The sequence below is a fragment of the Myotis nattereri genome (genome assembly GCF_964212035.1).
Source record: "Myotis nattereri genome assembly, chromosome: 4".
NCBI classification, from domain to species: domain Eukaryota; kingdom Metazoa; phylum Chordata; class Mammalia; order Chiroptera; family Vespertilionidae; genus Myotis; species Myotis nattereri.
In genome coordinates this window covers 44378098-44396280 of record NC_138079.1, presented here as the reverse complement: position 1 = coordinate 44396280, position 18183 = coordinate 44378098, and the positions used below count along the sequence as shown (strand labels likewise).

Genomic DNA, 18183 nt, shown 5'->3' with positions numbered 1-18183 from the left:
TTTTTTTTTATTAAGTTAAGCCTTATTCTTTCATCTAGGCTGTAGGTAGAAGTATTCCTCTGCATCCCCAGAGTACCCATGCTACTAACATCATTCATAGCACTTATAAGACTGTTATACTCCCCCTCTAGACTATGAGCTCCTCAAAGAAAGAAATGTTATCTGTATATTTCTAGTACTTGGGCAGAGCCCAGCTCACAATAAGTACTCAGGAAACTTTTGTATCTCTAAACTTCCTTGCGGTAGCTACTGATGCTAACAGTTTTTTTTTGCATCCCCTCCACTGCTTAGCCAAATGTTGTGTTACTCAATACTATGTATTGTAGGTGCTCAATGATTGTTGAGTGGATGACTATTCTGTATTAAGTATCACCATTCTATCTCCAAAAAAAAAATCTCTTAAAAGATTCCAATTAGGAGAAGCTGCTTAGAAAAACATTTTAAGTGTTGATTGACCAGTTGAAGTCTCTAAAGAGGTTTTTATTTCACTCTAGAGCAGTTGCCTAAACCATGAACTACAAGCTGACAGTATTCACAGGAGAGCAACTCTGTCTGTTTGCCTAGACCGTTTGTGATATTAGCTATGCAAATAAATATTTTGATTGTTCATTTGGGAGAAGGGAATTAGTTGATGACTGTCTTGAAGTATATGTAGTCTCATTATGAGGAGGAGGATGACTAATATTTTTTCCCATCACTATTGCTGATTCAATGAGGAAAAGTACTTATGTTGTGTCAATATTTAAAGATAAGGAAGAATTTCTTCACTGGAATTAAGGGGCATTGTGGAAACTTCCTCTTTGCAGATGTAACTAGATGACATAAAAACTTTTGTTTTCATCCTTGAATCTATGAAATTTGAAATAACGTCATCAAAGTGACCAACAGCCACCCATAAAAAGGCTGTTGAATTTGGCATTCCATTCTCCAGTTACTACCTTGAGATAAGAGTTAGAACACACATGCTATGAATGTAGGACCATCTTGGACTCTGCTGAAGAATCACAGCATTATCCTCACAATTTTATCTCACTGGGGAGACAAGACACAGGAAAAGTTAAGTTCTTAAAAGGCAGCTTATTATTATTATTATTATTATTATTTTAAAATATATTTTAATTGATTTCAGAGAGGGAGAGAGAGATAGAAACATCAATGATGAGAGAGAATCATTGATTGGCTGCCTCCTACACGCCCCCTACTGGGGATCGAGTCCGCAACCTGGGTATGTGCCCTTGACCAGAATTTAACCTTGGACCCTTCAGTGCACTGGCCAACACTCTATCCACTGAACCAACCAGCTAAGGCAAGGCAGCGTATAATTATATGTGATGTCCTATATAATAAAAGCCTAATATGCTAAGTGTCCGCTTGACCGCTGGAGCACTTGACCAGTTGCTGTGATGTGCACTGACCACCAGGGGGCAGATACTCCCAGCAGTAGGTTAGCTTGATGCTGGGGTCTGGCCAATCTGGACTGAGTGAGACGGGCCAGACTCAGCCTACAGCCCTCCTGCAGTTCCTCCCTGGCCCCAATCAGCCCCAAACAGGACTGGGCAAGACAGCTGAACACCACCATCCCTCCCCAGTCGGCCAACCTCCAGCGGTCCCTCCCCAACCGGCCGGCCCTGATTGGGACTGGGTGAGATGGGGCCAGACATGCCCTGGAGCCCTCTCCAGCCCCAATTATGCACTGGCTTGCACACTCTTACAATCTGGGACCCAGTGGGGGATGTCGGAGAGCCGGTTTCGGTCCTATCCCCACAGGCCAGGCCGAGGGACCCCAATGGTGCACAAATCTGTGCACCGGGTCTCTATCTATCCTAATAAAAGCCTAGGTGGTCCTTAAGTCCTCGCATGACGCCCTCGTGTCATCACAAGATGGCCACCACAAGATGGCCAGCAGGGGAGGGTAGTTGGGGGCGACCAGGCCTGCAGGGGAGGACAGTTAGGGGCGACCAGACCAGCAGGGTAGGGCAGTTGGGGGCCATTAGGCCAGCCGGGAAGGGGAGTTGGGGGAAAGATCAGGCCAGCAGGGGAGGGCAGTTAGGGGCAACCAAGCCAGCAGGGGAGGGCAGTTGGGAGCGATTGGGCTGGCAGGGGAGCAGTTAGGTGTCAATCAGGCTGGCAGGGGAGTGGTTAAGAGCCTATCAGGCTGGCCGGCAGAAGCAGTTGGGGCAATCAGGCAGGCAGGCAAGCTGTTAGCAGCCAGCAGTCCAGGATTGTGAAAGGGATCGGCCCTAAACCGGCAGTCAGACATCACCTGAGGGGTCCCAGATTGGAGAGGATGCAGGTCGGGCTGAGGGACACCCCCGCCCCCCGCCATGCACAAATTTCATGCACTGGGCCTCTTGTTAGATTATAAAAGCAGAGAATGGCTTTCAAAGGCATTAAGGGTCAGGGAGAAATAGCGAAGGACATTCAAGGCAAGGGACAGCAGTGATATAGTGTTAACAGATGTGTCAGGCACATTTGTGTATGGTTACAGACCATATAGGGCATAGACCAGCTCCACTTAGCAGAATACATTCACAAACATTCACAAAGAACTTATGATGTGCCAAGCTCTGTGCTAAACCCATTAAATTATCATAATAACCCTACCACATACTTAGTAATATCATCATTTTGCAGTTGATAAAATTTAGGCACGGAAAGGTTAAGTGACTTGCTTAATATCATACAGCTAACAATTAATGGAGCAGGGAATTCAAACCCAGGTGGTCAGACTTCAGCTATTGGGACTAAAATTTAATTCCAGAAACATTAGTAATCACTTCCCAAAGTCAAGTCACACACTGAGATAGAAATTGTAGGGCTTGAAAGCTGAAAAGTGTCTTTTTCAACAATATATTCCCCCATATCAAGCTCAACCTAGAGGTACAATGTAAATGTCTGTGAATGAATAGGCTATTTTCAAGGAGTACACATACTGGTAAAGAAGATAGACACCTATATAATAAAGAGCCAGGGTCATAACCACCGATTACAACCGAAGGCTCGACCAGACCGGAAGTCAGTGCTGGGTTGCCATGGCGACCCAGCACTGACTGCCTAGCGCAGTGATGGTGAACCTATGACACACGTGTCAGAGGTGACACACAAACTCATTTTTTTGGTTGATTTTTCTTTGTTAAATGGCATTTAAATATATAAAATAAATATAAAAAATATAAGTCTTTGTTTTACTATGGTTGCAAATATCAAAAAATTTCTATATGTGACACGGCACCAGACTTAAGTTAGGGTTTTTCAAAATGCTGACACACCAAGCTCAAAAGGTTCACCATCACTGGCTGTCCTAGAGGGCTGTGGATCAGGCCCAGAGAGAGGCCTGCAGAGAGAGAGGCAGGGTCTGATCTGTAGCCTCTGTGGCAGCTGTTGATCAGAACTTGCCTCTCTTTCTCTCCCTTCCTGGCCAACAGCAGTGCCTCCATTTCTCTCCAGACCTCTACTGGGGCTGCTGATCAGCCCCACCTTTCTGATCAGGCCCCATTGATAGGCCCAGAAATGCTGACTGGCTTAGAAACTGACCAATCAGAACCAAATCTGGGTAAACTGTGAGGAGCCAATGGCTGCCTAGGAGGTGGAGCTTTTGACGCTGACTGGCATATTGACTGACCAATCAGAACCAAATTGGCCGGCAGAGGAGGGCAGTTGGGGGTGATCAGGCAGGCAGAGGCAGTTAGGGGCAATCAGGCCAGCAGGGGAGAGCAGTTAGAGGCGAGATCAGGCCGGCAGGGGAGGGCAGTTGGGGGAGAGATCAGACCGGCAGGGGAGGGCGGTTAGGGGCAACCAGGCAGGCAGGCAGAGACAGTTAGGGGTGAGCAGACAGGCAGGGGCAGTAAGGGGTGATCAGGTAGGCAGGCAGAGAGGTTAAGGGTGATCAGGCAGGCAGGCAGAGGGGTTAGGGGCAATCAGGCAGGCAGGTAGGTGAGTGGTTAGGAGCCAGTGGTCCCAGATTGTGAGAGAGGTGTCTGTGGGATCGGGCCTAAACTGGTGGTTGGACATCCCCCAAGGGGTCCCTGATTAGAGTGGGTGCAGGCTGGGCTGAGGAAACCCTCCTATGCACGAATTTCATGCACCGGGCCTCTAGTCCTATATAATAAAAGCCTAATATGCTAAGTGTCTGGTCGTCCGGTGACCGGTCAACTGCTCAACCAATCAAAGCATAATATGCTAATGTATATGCTAAGGCCGCTCAACTGCTCACTATGATGTGCACTGACCACCAGGGGGCAGTTGCTCCAACCGATAGGTTAGCTTGCTGCTGGGCTCCGGCTGATCAGGGACTGAGAGAGATAGGACAGAGATGCCCTGGAGCCCTCCCATGGTCCGCCCCCCCCCCCCCCCCCCCGCCCCAGTCGTGTACTGGTGGGGTCCCTTGGCCTGGCCTGTGCCCTCTCGCAATCCAGGACTTCTTGGGGGATGTCAGAGAGCCTGTTTCGGCCTGATCCCACAGGCCACTCCCCTTGGGAGGGCGCCAGACGCAGGGCTCGTGGCTGGCGAGCGCTGCTGCAGCAGCGTGAGCCTCTCCCGATTGGGACTGATTGGACACAAGCCTGCGTCAGGTGCAGTGGGGCCAGGATGAGTGGGAGCAGCAGGTAGGAGCTGCAGGCGGTGTTGGGCTGTGGGTTTTGGCCCAATCTCCACAGGCCACCCTGAGGGACCCCACCCGTGCATGAATTCGTGCACCGGGCTTCTACTATATAAATAACTACCATGTACTGAAAACTATAGGTAAGCATGGGTCATTTTGGATAAAAATCTGAGGGGAGAGAAGGTTATCCTATAAGTGAGGAGGCTCTGAGGTTTTTGAAAAGGGGAATGACATGATGACCGCGTGCTACTTATTTCCTTATTGTCAGCAATATTAAGCCACTTGGAACTCCAAGCCAGTTAGATCTGTGGTGATGGAAAAGAGGAGGAAATATTTCTCTCTCATATCCTGCTCACCAGAATTTTGCTAAAGTGGTTTAGATGCTGGAACAATAAATTGGAGTAAGATAGGGCCTAAAATCTGAAAATGTGCTGATGCTTTCTGTCCAATTCCTATTGTTCCTAAGAATATAAGGAGTCCAGAACCTGTAGGGGTAGGGTAGAGGGCTGGAAAGATGGTATATTACGAATGTCTAAGAGCAAGGATCTAAGGTAATTCACATATGAATATTTTGGAGTTATTCGTTCAGTCAGCCAGTCAGTCATTTAAAGAACATTTATTTATTGATTGCCACTGAGTGCCTGGTACTGTTCTGGGTTTTAGAACATAGGGATTTAGTATGAGAAGAAGCACAAGACCGCTATCCCCAAAAGGGTAACTCACATATAAGCACTTCAGATAGTGACATATGACTATAGAGAAAATGAAACAGAGCAACATGATGAAGAGGGACTAAGGATGGGAGAGTACGCACTTTAAAAGGGACCCTCAGAGAAAACCTCTCTGTGGAATGACATTCCAGAGGACTTGAGTAATGAGAAAAAGCCAGCTAGGGAAGAGCATTCCAGGCAGAGGAAACAGCCAGGGCAAAAGCCCTGAGGTTGGAAGTTAGAGGAAGAGGCAGCAGGAACCTTGGGCTTTTGCCATTAGCTACATTCAGAACTTTGAAAAGTACATCTGAAATACTTCCTCTTCAAATATGATGCCAGGGAAATATTGCAACAATTAACAATTCGATGATTCTCATCATTAACTTTGTTCTTAATAACCAATTAAAATTTGCCATCTGAGAAATATGGATATTTTAAAAATAAATTTGAGTATAAACTGACAAATAAAAAAGAAATAAAAGTCATAGATAATGAGTCAAAAATATGGGTGAAGGGTTTCATAAGCTCACCTTGCAGAGGGGTGTGGGAATGAGGGTTAGAAATGAAAGGCTGAAAATCATGTACTATTTATTAATTTAATAAATCTGTCTTGATGTCAATGTAATTGAATGTTGCCACAAAATAATGGTCTCTTGCTGCTACATAAATGTTGAGGCCAAGCTCTGATGTTTATTTTCAAGACAGGAGACATTGATCCTTCACTAATAGAATATTACAAGTTTATTTCTATTATGCTAAGTAACCAAAGTTGATTTCATTGTTTGATTTGATGGATGTTGGTGCTGTCGGAGTTCAGAAAGGTCTGGGGCTAGGAGGCCAAGAGAATGAATTGTTGGTCCCCCCCCTAACCCCCACCCCCAGGCCCCCTCCGCCCCAAACAATCAGGCATCCTTGGGTTTCATTCTAATATAAAATCAGAACAGGAAAACTTTAGAGATACTAGTCTATGGGATCTTACTTCTGATGACCCAGAATTGGGACTATTTGGCACAAGATTGTTCTCCCCCAGGACCAAAAGGACTCTGGAGCCAGACAGTGAGTGAGTTGGATGGGGGCCCCACCCAATTGGAAAGGCAACAGGAAAAGTGATGAGAGGAAAAAGACAGCTACAACAATAGAAGGAGGAAGTGAAGCCAAAAAAAAAAAAAAAATGAAGGAAAAGTAACAAACTAGAGTAATCCACCAGCAAAGGAAAACCACACATAAAAACTGCCCCCAAACCCAAAGGGTATTGTAATCTGCTGATTTAGATGCAGTGGACCAGTTTTTTGTTTGTTTGTTTGTTTTTTTTACCATTTCTAGAGGTAGGACACTTAATTACAGTGATCCACTGAATGAATGGTGATGTGATTCAGGTCTCCCTTTTCCTACGTGGAATGTGAATTAAAGATCTTGCTAGGTTTTCAGGTTTCATCTACCACAGATCACACAGCCACATAGATCTGGGAGTTGTGATGACTGAAAGAGGAATGAGCAAGGCTGATGAACAATGAAAATTGAAAAGAAGACATAAACTGACCAATTTATTAGGAGCAAGGAAAATACTTGCCTCTTTTAATATCAAAAGAGAAATAGATCATTCCTCCTTTTAATATCTTATAGTGAGGCAAGGTATTCACTTTACACTAGTCAAAATGGGAGGAAATGACGTACTTGATAAAGGACATGGCTGCAATAAAGCAGGGTGTGGCTTGGTGTTTCTGATTTTGCCTAATCATGGGGTTTTGTTGTAAGGACATAATTCATTGTTGCTTACCATGCTGAACCCAAATCCCATAAACCCTACTGGAGTGGTCCCACCTGTATTTAATCCAACTTGAATTCACAGAGAAGCTTGCCCTCTGAGAGTCATAGTAGAAGAAAGAGTAAAGGTTAAGGGTGGTTGGAAGAACCCATGTATCAGATTCCTGAGAGGACCTAAAGAGAAGACTGCCTAGGTGCAAATTACAATCCTATTACTCACTAGCTAGTTGTATGAAACAGAAAATTTTGCAAATAATATTACCTACCTTAAAAGACTGTGAAAAGTATTGAGAGACTCTATATAAAGCACCTAGACGGTGCCCAGCATACTGTTAGAGCTTCATAGATGTTAGTATTGCTACTATATAAGAAATCTGTGGCATGGTTTGCAAGAACTGAAATTCTTGCATGGCTGAACCATGTAACATTGCCATTAGTCAACCATTTTTGACTCACAAAAATAGCAGATTCATATATTTCAATATGTTCCCACTGAACGTCCCTATTTCTCTTATATCTAGCCATTTGTCAGATGTTAGGGGGAAGGTAAAAAGGGGGGAGGGAGGGAGAAGACAGAGGAAGAACAGGTAAAAGAGGGAATGGGAAGGTGAGAGATGACATGGTGAAGCCCTTTGAAGGAACCTGCACTGACTGGAAGCTGAGGTGATGAGAGGTAATCCTGTTACCCAGCCCCCCTCAACCCTTTAAAAATTCCTGAGACATGGATGTGGCATATGTCTCCTTGTGCCACAAATGCTCCTTTAAAATAAAGAAAACACCTAAACCATAGAACAGAGCTGGCATCTGCTAAGAGGACACAAAGCTTAGGCAAGAACAAAGGAAGCAGCACAGGAAAGCTGGGGTATAGACAGCCCTTTCCGAGGGGTGGGAGATAGTGCCCAGAACTGAGTTCTTCCTTCACCACCTTTCTCCAAACACCACCTACATCCATCACCATTACCAGAGTGAGCTTTTTATTTGTCTCCCTTTCAGAAACCAGATGAGGGTGAAAAGCTAGGGCAAATGGATATCGTGCTCCTGAAGCTTTTAATTTCCACTTCAGCATCAAGCATACTGCCAAAGAAGAATATTCCAGAAGGTAGTATCCTTGGACAAAATGCTCCTTAACCCAGAGAGTAGCAACAACTTTAGCCCTAAGTACTGGTAGTGTCCACAGGGCTGTAGATGATTGAGGTTCTCCTCAAAGAATTAAAAATCCCATGAGTATTAAAGGGAGGACAAAGTATCAGTAGATTGTCCTAAGCCAAAAAATCATCCTTTCTTAACTTTCTTAACACTGGCCCTCCAATACCACAGACAACTTGGGTCCTAGAAGTTGAGTGAGGTTAATGGGAATTTGCTTTATAATCATAACTTAGTACCATGGGGCAGGGGAATCCTTCTATTCTCTGCCTGAAGAATTTAGGTCTGAGGAAAAAAGACCTGATGAGTTTGGGAAGTTGATGATAATAAAATTATACAATTATTTATCTGATGAGGAATCTGGTTTGTGCACTCATAATCTGATGCAGGTAGCAATTACCACCTCAAAATACTTAGGAATGTTCCAGAATTTACGGCAATATATAGGATGGGGCCCAACTGGTTTCAAATACTAATTATTATTATTTATAATTTTTATTGGTATCAGTCTTACAGTTGTCTCCCATTTCCCCCTTTTTGTCCCCTTCACCCAACCCCTGCCTCACCATAGGTTTTTTGCCACACTTTTGTCTGTGTCCATAGGTTATGCATATATACATATATGATCTTCAGTTAATCTCTTCTCAAAGACTTTTTGAGTGCTCCAAAATAAAATATTTGAAGTGCTCTCCATATCTTTGGCAAGTATATATGACCCTGGTAAGATTTTATACTTTATAGCTTACTGTTGGACATGGCTATATTCAGCACATCTTAAATTTTTAATACTGTTAAAGAGGTTAAAACATAATACATTTTTAACCCCTTATTCATAAACTATTTTGGTAAATAAAATACAATAGTGGAACACTTTGTCATCTCTTTTGCCACACTTGGTTGAGAGGGCCCGATTACTTTGAAAAATTATGAAAAGCAAATGTAGTATTTTTTTTTCTGTTTCTATTCCTCACTGGAGGAAATGACACTGCCTGGAATGGTACACAGCTGGTCTCTTGAGACAGGGGCTTTTGTCAACTCCGAGAATGCAAAGGCATCATGTTAGCCTAACTTAGGCAGGTAAAAAACTGCTGTGAAGACTTAGGAATGCACTAAAAAAATATAGTAATACTTTTGAATAAAGAACACTCTTTGGCACACTTCCTATTACATAACTTTCAACAATTAATGACAAAAATCCAGCCAGTGAACACTGCAACACTTGAAATTTGTTTTGCAAAATGTGCTAATATATGTGAAACGGCCATACATGGTAGCCCTGTTGTTTTCATTTTTCTTCATCTTCAGCTTATTGCCAATTCTTTGTATCATGATTATTTTATTTTATTCCAGGTCACTAAATCAAAAATTCATAATAGTGCTAAAAAAGATTAGGCACTCCAGAGATGGAACTGTTTAGAACTGGTAGATCTGCACACTGTTTTTCCTAACCCGTGGGTGTTTATAAACATCTAAGTTTCGATGTAAAAAATCCAGGTCAATAGGTTAAGAAAACAGTGATTGCCTCAGTTTAACTGGTGCTAAACCAACAACAGTGCATCAAATAATGTTAAATTGAGGCCCCCTTTCATTTTTTATTCTGGTATAAAAGACCACGTTGTGTGGCATTATGGTTATAATGACTGTTCATTCAATTACTTTGGTACATAGCATGTGAGCAGTTTGTAAATCTGAGCATGCTGGTCTGTTCTTCCTGGGAATGAAGTTTCCTATGGTAGTTTGAGTGACAAACATCTCAGAGCTTGCTCACATTCCTCTGTGGAATAGTCACTTCTGAGAGAAAGAGGTGCGGCTTCGTGGTCTGGGAACAGGACTGTCAGCCAGGAACACAGAGTTCTCATCCTGGAACTAGTTCTACTTTCTTTACGGATCAGGTCATGCTAATGAATCTTTCTAGGACTCAGTTTACCCAGCTTAAAAACTGGTTAGAAAAATCTAATTAACTGGGGTATATTGAATATTAATGAGTAGATAGATATCTGTTAAGTGATTTGAAATGAAAAGTGATCTGAATGTAAGTAAGAAAATATTATTTTCATAAACTAAGAAGTTTTATAAACTAACTATAAAAGAACAGTTTTGTGATTTAAAAAAAATTACCCCAAAATAAGAAAATTTCATTTTAATGTTTGAATAGTTTATTTTAATTTTCCTAAATAAATATTTTTATCCTAAATATTTTTATGTTAACATGCTAAGTATTCTATGCGATACAAGTAATTAAGTTCACGATTAGCTTCCATTTAAACATAAAGAGTTAATCTTTTTGTTCTATATAGCAAAGGGAAATTTTTTTGAAGTTCCATGCACTGGAAGAATATAGATATTATTAACCTTACTGTTTTAGAGAAAAAGATTAGGATCAAAGAAATATACAGTTAATCTAGAGCTTGAGTAGGGGGGTATAATGAACTGCCTGTTTTAAAATGATAAAGACTTCCAAGAATAAGATGCAAGTTCCAGAAAGAGAAAATTGTACATAAGTGTCTAAACAAAATGGGGGCAAGGAGGCGGGAGTGGGGAGACCTCATGATTATATTCTATAGTTGAAAGAATAAAGTTAAAAAAACACACACACACCTCAAATGCAAGATGTTCCAGTTTGGTGTCTCAGATGGTCTGCACTCCCCTACCCCAAATACAACCTCCCAAAATTAATCAGCCTCATGTGTGAGATTTTTTAAAAGCCCAAAACTTGTAAAAAAATATGTTGTAATTCTTTACACAAGGAAGCTTTAAATCTATCTTTCTCCCCTTTTTAAAAATGAAAACAAAACAATGGATCATTTCTATGTCTGGGATCTCAAATTTGGCTCTGAATATGTGTTTGTCAAATCTCATTAATTACAGTATTGGTCCCACGAGACGCAGTTGCTGATGCAAAGAACATTCTTCGTATTCAAAATAATCTGAACAAGGGCAAAGAAGCATTTTATTTACCTGTGTAAACATTAGGAGGAAAATAAAAGAGACTGTTCAGGTAGCTGCTGAGATGTTTTAATGGTAATTGATTTGATTACTATAAAGCTTTAAGGTTACCACATATAGGAACAGTCATGCTTTCACTTTGTATATTTGTTGGATGATAACATTCTTGTAAAGGTAACCGACATTAACTTGGCAAGCTCTGAACTAAGACCTTTTAGCATTTTATTCTTTACAGATACTAAGACCAACTTGTTCTGAATTCCATAAGCCACTGTGCAGATCTATAATTTATTTTTAAAATATCAGAAAATATGCCACTACACAAAGGACTCTTCCATGTAACATATCTGGGTAAAATACAATCAAATGAATAAATTACAGCAGCAGACAGTAAACAGCCTGTGTTATTTTCTTTCATTTTCCTTTCTCTTTAGGAAACAGCAAAATAAACCATGGCTATTTGTGGTCTTGTACTATAGGAACCCATGTGGTGATACATTTTCGTGCTATTAACAAATTTGTTGGCTCAATGAGTAGAAAGTAAAGTCCGTTGTAAAGATGGCTTAATGCCTTACATGGGGAGGATCATCTGCTATGTATAGCCACAACCTAAAAATCTTGTTTTGAGATCTGATGGTGCCTGTGGGCTGTCTTTAGATGGATACTAAAGAGCAGAGTTAAGCAGCCTTGGTTACATATGATATACAGATGCCCGGGTCCATCCCAAAGGTTTCTGATTTAGTTAGCCTGATTTATTCTAGTGAGGTTCCAGATCTTGTATTTAAAAACAAATGAAAAAAGAATAACAACAACAACATCTTCCTAAAGAAAGTCTAATGTGCCACAACTGAGAATCCTGGTTAGAGAATCCCTACATTGGTGCAAGGATAATAACTAATTTATTTTTAGATAACAGCACAAACAAAGCCCATTCTTGTTTTTTTGTTTTCATTGATTTTTTTTTTAGAAAGAGAGAAAAGGAGAAGGATAGAGAGATAGGAAATATCTATGAGAAACATCATCCATTGGCTGCCTCCTGCATGCCCCCTATTGGGGACTGAGCCCCAAACCTGGGCATGTGCTCTGACTGGAATCAAACCGTGACCTCTTGGTTCCTAGGTAGAAGTTCAACCCCTGAGGCACAGGGGCTGGGCTCTTGGTTTTTAATGGAAACCTTACCTTATTCCAGGAGTGGGCAGGAGCATGGATCAACAGCTGCCAGGAACTCCCTCCTTGACAGCATTCTCTAAGCATCACCGTATAGGGAATATTCTATGGGTGATGGAGCCCTGAATGATAATAATTTTCTGGACTGAAGCCAATGGAAGTAGATAACTGAATAACAAATTACATAATGCCAACCTGACAGCAGAGTCTGTAAACAGTGGAAGCCTTATCAACATTTGAGCATCTTAAGTGATAGTTTGAGAGGTTTCCTGGCTCAGCATCACTCCTAGTTCTTCAGAGACTATGAATGCCATATCTCCACTACCAAATCACTGTAGATCATTAGAAACAGAAAGGAGACTTTCAGTGAGAAATGGCAAATTAATTCTCTTGGAAAATTAATCAACTTAAGCTATTGGGATTTTTTTCCCACTTTCTTTATCTCTACTTCTATTGGCAGAATTTTTGTCCTTAATATATATATATATATTTCAGAGAGGAAGGAAGTGGGGGAGATAGAAACATTGATGAGAATCACTGATCGGTTGGTTGCCTCCTACATGCCCCACGCTGGGGATGGAGCCTGGGCATGTGCCCTGACCAGGGAATTGAACCATGACCCCCTGGTTCTTAGGTTGACACTTAACCACAGAGCCTTGCCAGCCGGGCTGAATTTTTGTCCTTTTCATAGCACCTGTATTTTTCTTTTATCTTTTTATTATAATGTCAGTCCTCTATTGCTTTGGTCATCTTCTTTTGCTATTATATTCTATGGCTTCTTCATTTAATGCTGTTTCTTTTATTCTTCTTCTTCTTCTTCTTCTTTTTTTTTTTTTTTTTTTTTACTGACAAAGACATTAATGTCACAAATTAGTAGCAGAGACTAAAACTCACAGCATACAGTTCTTCCCCACCTCCCAACTTCTTTGTAGTTTTCTACTAGGGTGTGTCTTCAGATAGACCTGTTAGAACAATCAGAAATGATACTTTCTTTAAAAATGTTCAAGGAAGGAAATACTTTACCTGTTCCATCTTTTTTTCATTTTCCTTAATACCATATAACAGGGTCCTTCTTCATTTCCGACCCCAGTTTTTGATATATATTTGGTTGCCAATCCCTTTTCTGATTCTCTCTCATTTTTTACTAGCTGCCCTTCCTTAACCTTCTGTTGATGTTTTATTCTTATAACCTGATGTCAATGCCCACACAAGCCCATTTCTTTCCATTCCATCCATCTCATCTTCATATGAATTTTTATGACCCTACTACTAAAAGCGTAAAGCTCTATGTGAGGAATAGAAAGGTACACCTTTTCCCATTTGAATCTATTTCGTCTCCCCTCCCACAGCCATTTCATCCTTTTCTGACGTTCCCCTGGTCCCACCCCACCTGCACGCCCACCTGCACCCCTCTTCCCTGTCACTCCCTCTTTGACGCCCATCTATTCTTTCTAACTCCACTTGCACTGTTTGATTTTTACATCCAAGGACCCCCGCAACATAAAATTATGGAGTTCTTTCGGGAACCAGGTTGTATTTCAGAAACTTCTGCACATTTACTGAAGTGGGACGGGATTAGGGGCTTGGATTCAGAGATATTCTCAGACAGCCTTTCAGCTCGGGCCCGGCTCTTGGAGAGAGGCTGGGGTCCATTCCGATGGACAAGGACAGGATGGCTGCAGGCCTTCTATGGCCCTTCCCACTCCAGGGATCAGGACGAGTAGGCATCACCCATCAAGGTTGGAAATCCAGGCCAGATGGGGATGCCTGGGGCCTTTTTCTGCAGCCGATCTGGCAGGGGAGCCGGTGCCTGGTGCACCACAGGGGCTCCGGGCGGGCAGGGGCAGGGGCACCAGAGGCCTCAGGAGTCACCTCGCCATCGGTGGAAGGCAGGCTCACCTCTCAGGAGAGGGGGCAGGCCCGAGGCCGGGTGCTCCCTTGGGGCGCAGGGCGCGGTCCCAGGAGCCAGGCGACGCCACTCCAGCGGCGCCAGCGACCCCGGGCGCAGTCACTCCCCAGGAGGGTAAGCGAGTTGCTCCGGGTCGCTCCGCCCGAAGGTCGAGGGAACAGCGCGTGCAGCCCTCGCCAGCCGGCCCTCGGGGAGCGGGGCGGGGGCGACACCCCGGGGAGGAGGTTGGGGGCGGCCGAGATCAATGCTCGGGACGGGCGCCCGGTCATCAACAGGAGAGGAGCGGGAGAGAGGCTGGCGGGGGGCCCCAAGGGCGGCTGGGGCCGCGGGTCTGCCGGTGTACTCGGCCGGCGCCCCGAAGTCTGGGGCCGCCAAGGCTGCAGCTCCGCCGGCTCCGGCCAGAAACTCCAGGCCGCACTTTCCCCTCCTCCCGGCGCCTTCTCTCCAGTGAGGAGCCGAGCGCGGGCGGCGCGGGGGGCGGGATGGCGGCGGAGAGAACAGCCAGTTGTTTAAAATCCTTCTAGAGCAGTTTCTAATTCCCCCCTTGCGCCGGGGTTCGGCGGGGGGAGGGGGGAAGGAGAACGGGAGGAGGGAGGCGGCGGAGAGGGAAGGAGGGAGGGAGGAGGGAGGGAGGGGAGGAGGGAGGAGACTGCCTCTCTGGCTGTAGCGGCTGCCGCGCGCTGGGGAAGGCCGGAGGGAGGAGGAGGTCTGTCAGTCTCGCGCGTTGCCTGGGCGAAGGGGGCGGAGCCTTGGCGTGGAGCGGCCAATAGTGGGGGTGGCTGCGTGGGTCGCCATGGGGACGGGGCTGTTCCCGAGGAGGCTGTGATGGGTTGACAGGTGCGTGACAGTGGGAGCTGCTCTCGGCACAAGCATGTACGGCAAAGGCAAGAGTAACAGCAGCGCCGTCCCGTCCGACAGCCAGGCCCGGGAGAAGTAAGTGTCTCCGCTCCTCACCCACCTCCGCCTGCACACGCGCGCACACACATGCACGCACTCGCGCACTCTCTTGGAGACACACAGACACACAGACACTCTCCGCCTGGGGAGAGCCGGGGGTGGGCTGGCAGGGGGAGGGGGACGCGATCTGGGGGCGCGTGGTGCGGGGAGCGGCTGTCTCCTAAGGTGCTCTCTCGGGGCGGCGGCCGTGGGGGGCTGCGGGTGGGAGGGAGGGAGTGTGTTGGGGGGCGGCGGCAGTGCCGGTGGCGAGGATGGAAACTTGTTTGGGTGATCGAGGGAAATAACCCGTGGGTTCACCTCCTTACAAAGTAACTTTAGAGCTGGGGTCCGGGGCTACAGCGACCCGGAGAGCCGCCGGGGGTCGCGGGGAAGGCGGGAGGGGGCAGCTGCTTGGAGTAGGGCGCGTGGTGGGGATCGTGGGTGTTTGGAGGGGCGGGCGGGGGTCGGGCGGACGGAGCGAGGGGCACCGCCGCGGGAGCTCGGGCGCCGGGGTTCTGGGCTGGGAGTGCCGGGCGAGACGAGGGCGGCGGTGCCGGGCGCGCGGCGGGCGGAAGCCTGGCGCGGAGCGGCCGAGCGGGGCCCCGCGGGGCGCGGAGACGCGCTCGGGGCGCGGAGGGCGTGTGCGGGTGTGGGTCGTCTGGTGGGCGTGGGGGCTTTCCGCGGCCCCGGGCGGGACGCGGCGCTCGCCGCTGCCGCCCCTCTCCGAGCCGGGGCGGGGGCGAGGGCGGTGGGCGCCCGGGGCGCCAACGAAGTTTGGGAGTCCGAGAAGGACCGAGCTCCCGGGGAGGAAAAGTGTGCTGGCGATGAGCGGGATCTGCTGGAGCAGGCTTGCTCTCCTGCCTCTCGCAGCCGCCTCCACGGGCGAACTCCACTGGCGGCGGCTGGCGAACTTTTCTGGGCGACTTGCTGCTTCCCACAGATCTGGGGGCTGCGGCTGCCCGGGCGGCGGGCGGGGCGGTGGTCGTGGGGAGCGCCGAGGGGGTGTTGTGTGAGCTGCGGCCGGCGGCGCGCGAAGGGTTATCTGCGCTGGGAAGGGGGCCCTGGTCCGAAACGGGGTTTTCGGGGAAGGGGGAAGAGTAGGCGTGGGGAGGAGTTGTGGAGCTGGGTGAGGCGGAGATACAGGTGTTAACTTCGGTGGGAGCCCGGAGGAGGCGGGCGAGAAAAGCGCCCCTTGGCCCGGGGTGCCACCGTCGCGGCACACGCAAGGCTGGGCTGCCTGCTGCTGTTCGCCTGCACTTGTAACGGTGATTGGGTTGTTGCTAAAAATGAGAGCGAATAGTGACTGTGACCACTGAGGAAGAACCCCTCTTTTTTGTGTGTGTGCAGCAGATCCTTGGTGCCCGGTAACCACTTCCACTCCGAGGGCGAGGCTTACCTTGCCACTGAAGGGTGCTCTCTCCCTTCCCCAGGGGGTCCAGCCTGGGGAAAAGTCTGAGACCATCTCCCCAAAGCTACTTGGGTTACCTTGCGCACGGAAATAGCTGCGTCAATAACAGGCGAAGGCGCAGGTTTCCCTGTTTGCTTTAGGCAGTGGATACAGCCTTCTCCTGAAAGTTTCTTGTGCCCTGGGGATGGGAACATTTCCTAATCTTCGTGTTGGCAGCGGCACACACAGTCCCCATGGGATATAGGGGTGGCAGGCCTTGATGTAGCAAAACAACAACAAAAAATTAACGCAGAGATGCTGGGTTTTTGTTGTCGTTGTTTTCCCCATGGTATTTTCTGAGGAGGCACATTCAGGATCTTATTGCTGTGACAAGGAATGTATAACAGACAGCATCATAGCCTGGTTTAGAAACAGCAGTTACTGGAATCAAAGTTTTGAAACAGCCTAATTTGTGTGCATTAATCATTTGGTTGTAATATGTCTGATAAAATAAAAGCCTTTAGAGGAGGATGTTTTCATGATTACAGAGCATATGGGATTGAAGCAACTGAAATATGTTGATGTAAAATCTTATTTACTTTGAGGGTGATTGAATTTGAGAATAAAAGTAATTTTAAATTTTAGTTGGATTCCCAGGAATGGCTGAATTTAATCTGTATCCTGATAACTTTTTAAATTGTTAAAAAAATAGTATCTGAGATACTTAATGAGAAAGTTGGACCTGGTGTGTCTGGTCCTTTGTAGTTCTCATTCTGTGATTCTTTCATGAAAACAAATAATTGCCACTTGTGCTGTCAGGTCTACAAAACTGAACACCAAGTAACATCCACTCTTTCTTGTAAGCAAAGTAGTGGGAGTTCTGCTAGATGGTGCTATTAGATTTAAATATATGTCTTCCATTCATTGTAATTGACATCAGGAACCTAGACTGGCTCTCCTTATGAACTAAATATAGGTGAAGAGGCCACTTTTGGAACACTGACAATTGCTGTTCTGAGTTAATTGTTGCATTAATTTCTAGATGAGTATTGTTTGAATCTAAGACAAATACTGAGGTAGATTTTATTTTACAGAATAAACTCATTTTCATTTTGGTGGGAGACTTGATCTGATTGCTCAGTTTCCCCATTATATTTACTTGGGATATTAATGGCACTATTCTGCAACAGTGTGCTAACTTCTGAAGATAGGAATCTTGAGTTGTCTTTGAAATGGATGTCACCAGATTTAAAACAAAAAAAATTTAAATATATTTTTTATTGATTTCAGAGAGGAAGGGAGATGGAGAGAGAGAGAGAAACATTCATTGGCCCTCTCCAGCAACCCTCTACTGGGGATGGAGCCCACAACCTGGGCATGTGCCCTGACCAGAATTGAACTATGACCTCCTGGTTCATAGATCGATGCTCAGCCACTGAGCCACACCAGCTGGGCTAGACAAACTTTTTTAAGGTGGCAGATTAAAAAGGTACCTGAGCAAAAAAAAAAAAAATACTCTTTTAGTAAGCAAATTAGAATTGTTCTGATCTTAAAAATCATAGAAGTAATTTGTTTTTCAGTAATAAATATGTAAATATTTATTTTACTTTAATAAAAACAT

At 45.5% G+C, this 18183-nt stretch overlaps 1 protein-coding gene and 1 long non-coding RNA gene across 27 annotated transcripts in view; one reads left to right on the top strand and one right to left on the bottom strand.

The window, feature by feature from the left end:
* Positions 1-13147: 13147 nt before the first annotated feature.
* On the bottom strand, positions 13148-14916 carry LOC308517923. The gene is made up of 2 exons (XR_013995909.1): positions 14230-14916; positions 13148-13292 (listed from the first exon to the last, which is right to left on the bottom strand). It is a non-coding gene; the product is annotated as an uncharacterized lncRNA (long non-coding RNA).
* The window catches only part of SSBP2 (single stranded DNA binding protein 2), a 221293-nt gene continuing 217068 nt past the window's right edge, over positions 13959-18183 (top strand). For 10 of the 26 annotated variants that reach the window (XM_081089459.1, XM_081089448.1, XM_081089446.1 and 7 more), the window contains exon 1: positions 15005-15172. In XM_081089459.1, the coding sequence (XP_080945585.1) occupies positions 15111-15172 (62 nt within the window). In that variant the 5' untranslated portion in view covers positions 15005-15110. Of the gene's footprint in view, positions 14354-14931; positions 15173-15310; positions 15362-18183 lie in introns of those variants that run through there. The other 16 variants (XM_081089462.1, XM_081089445.1, XM_081089461.1 and 13 more) reach the window with 11 other exon arrangements.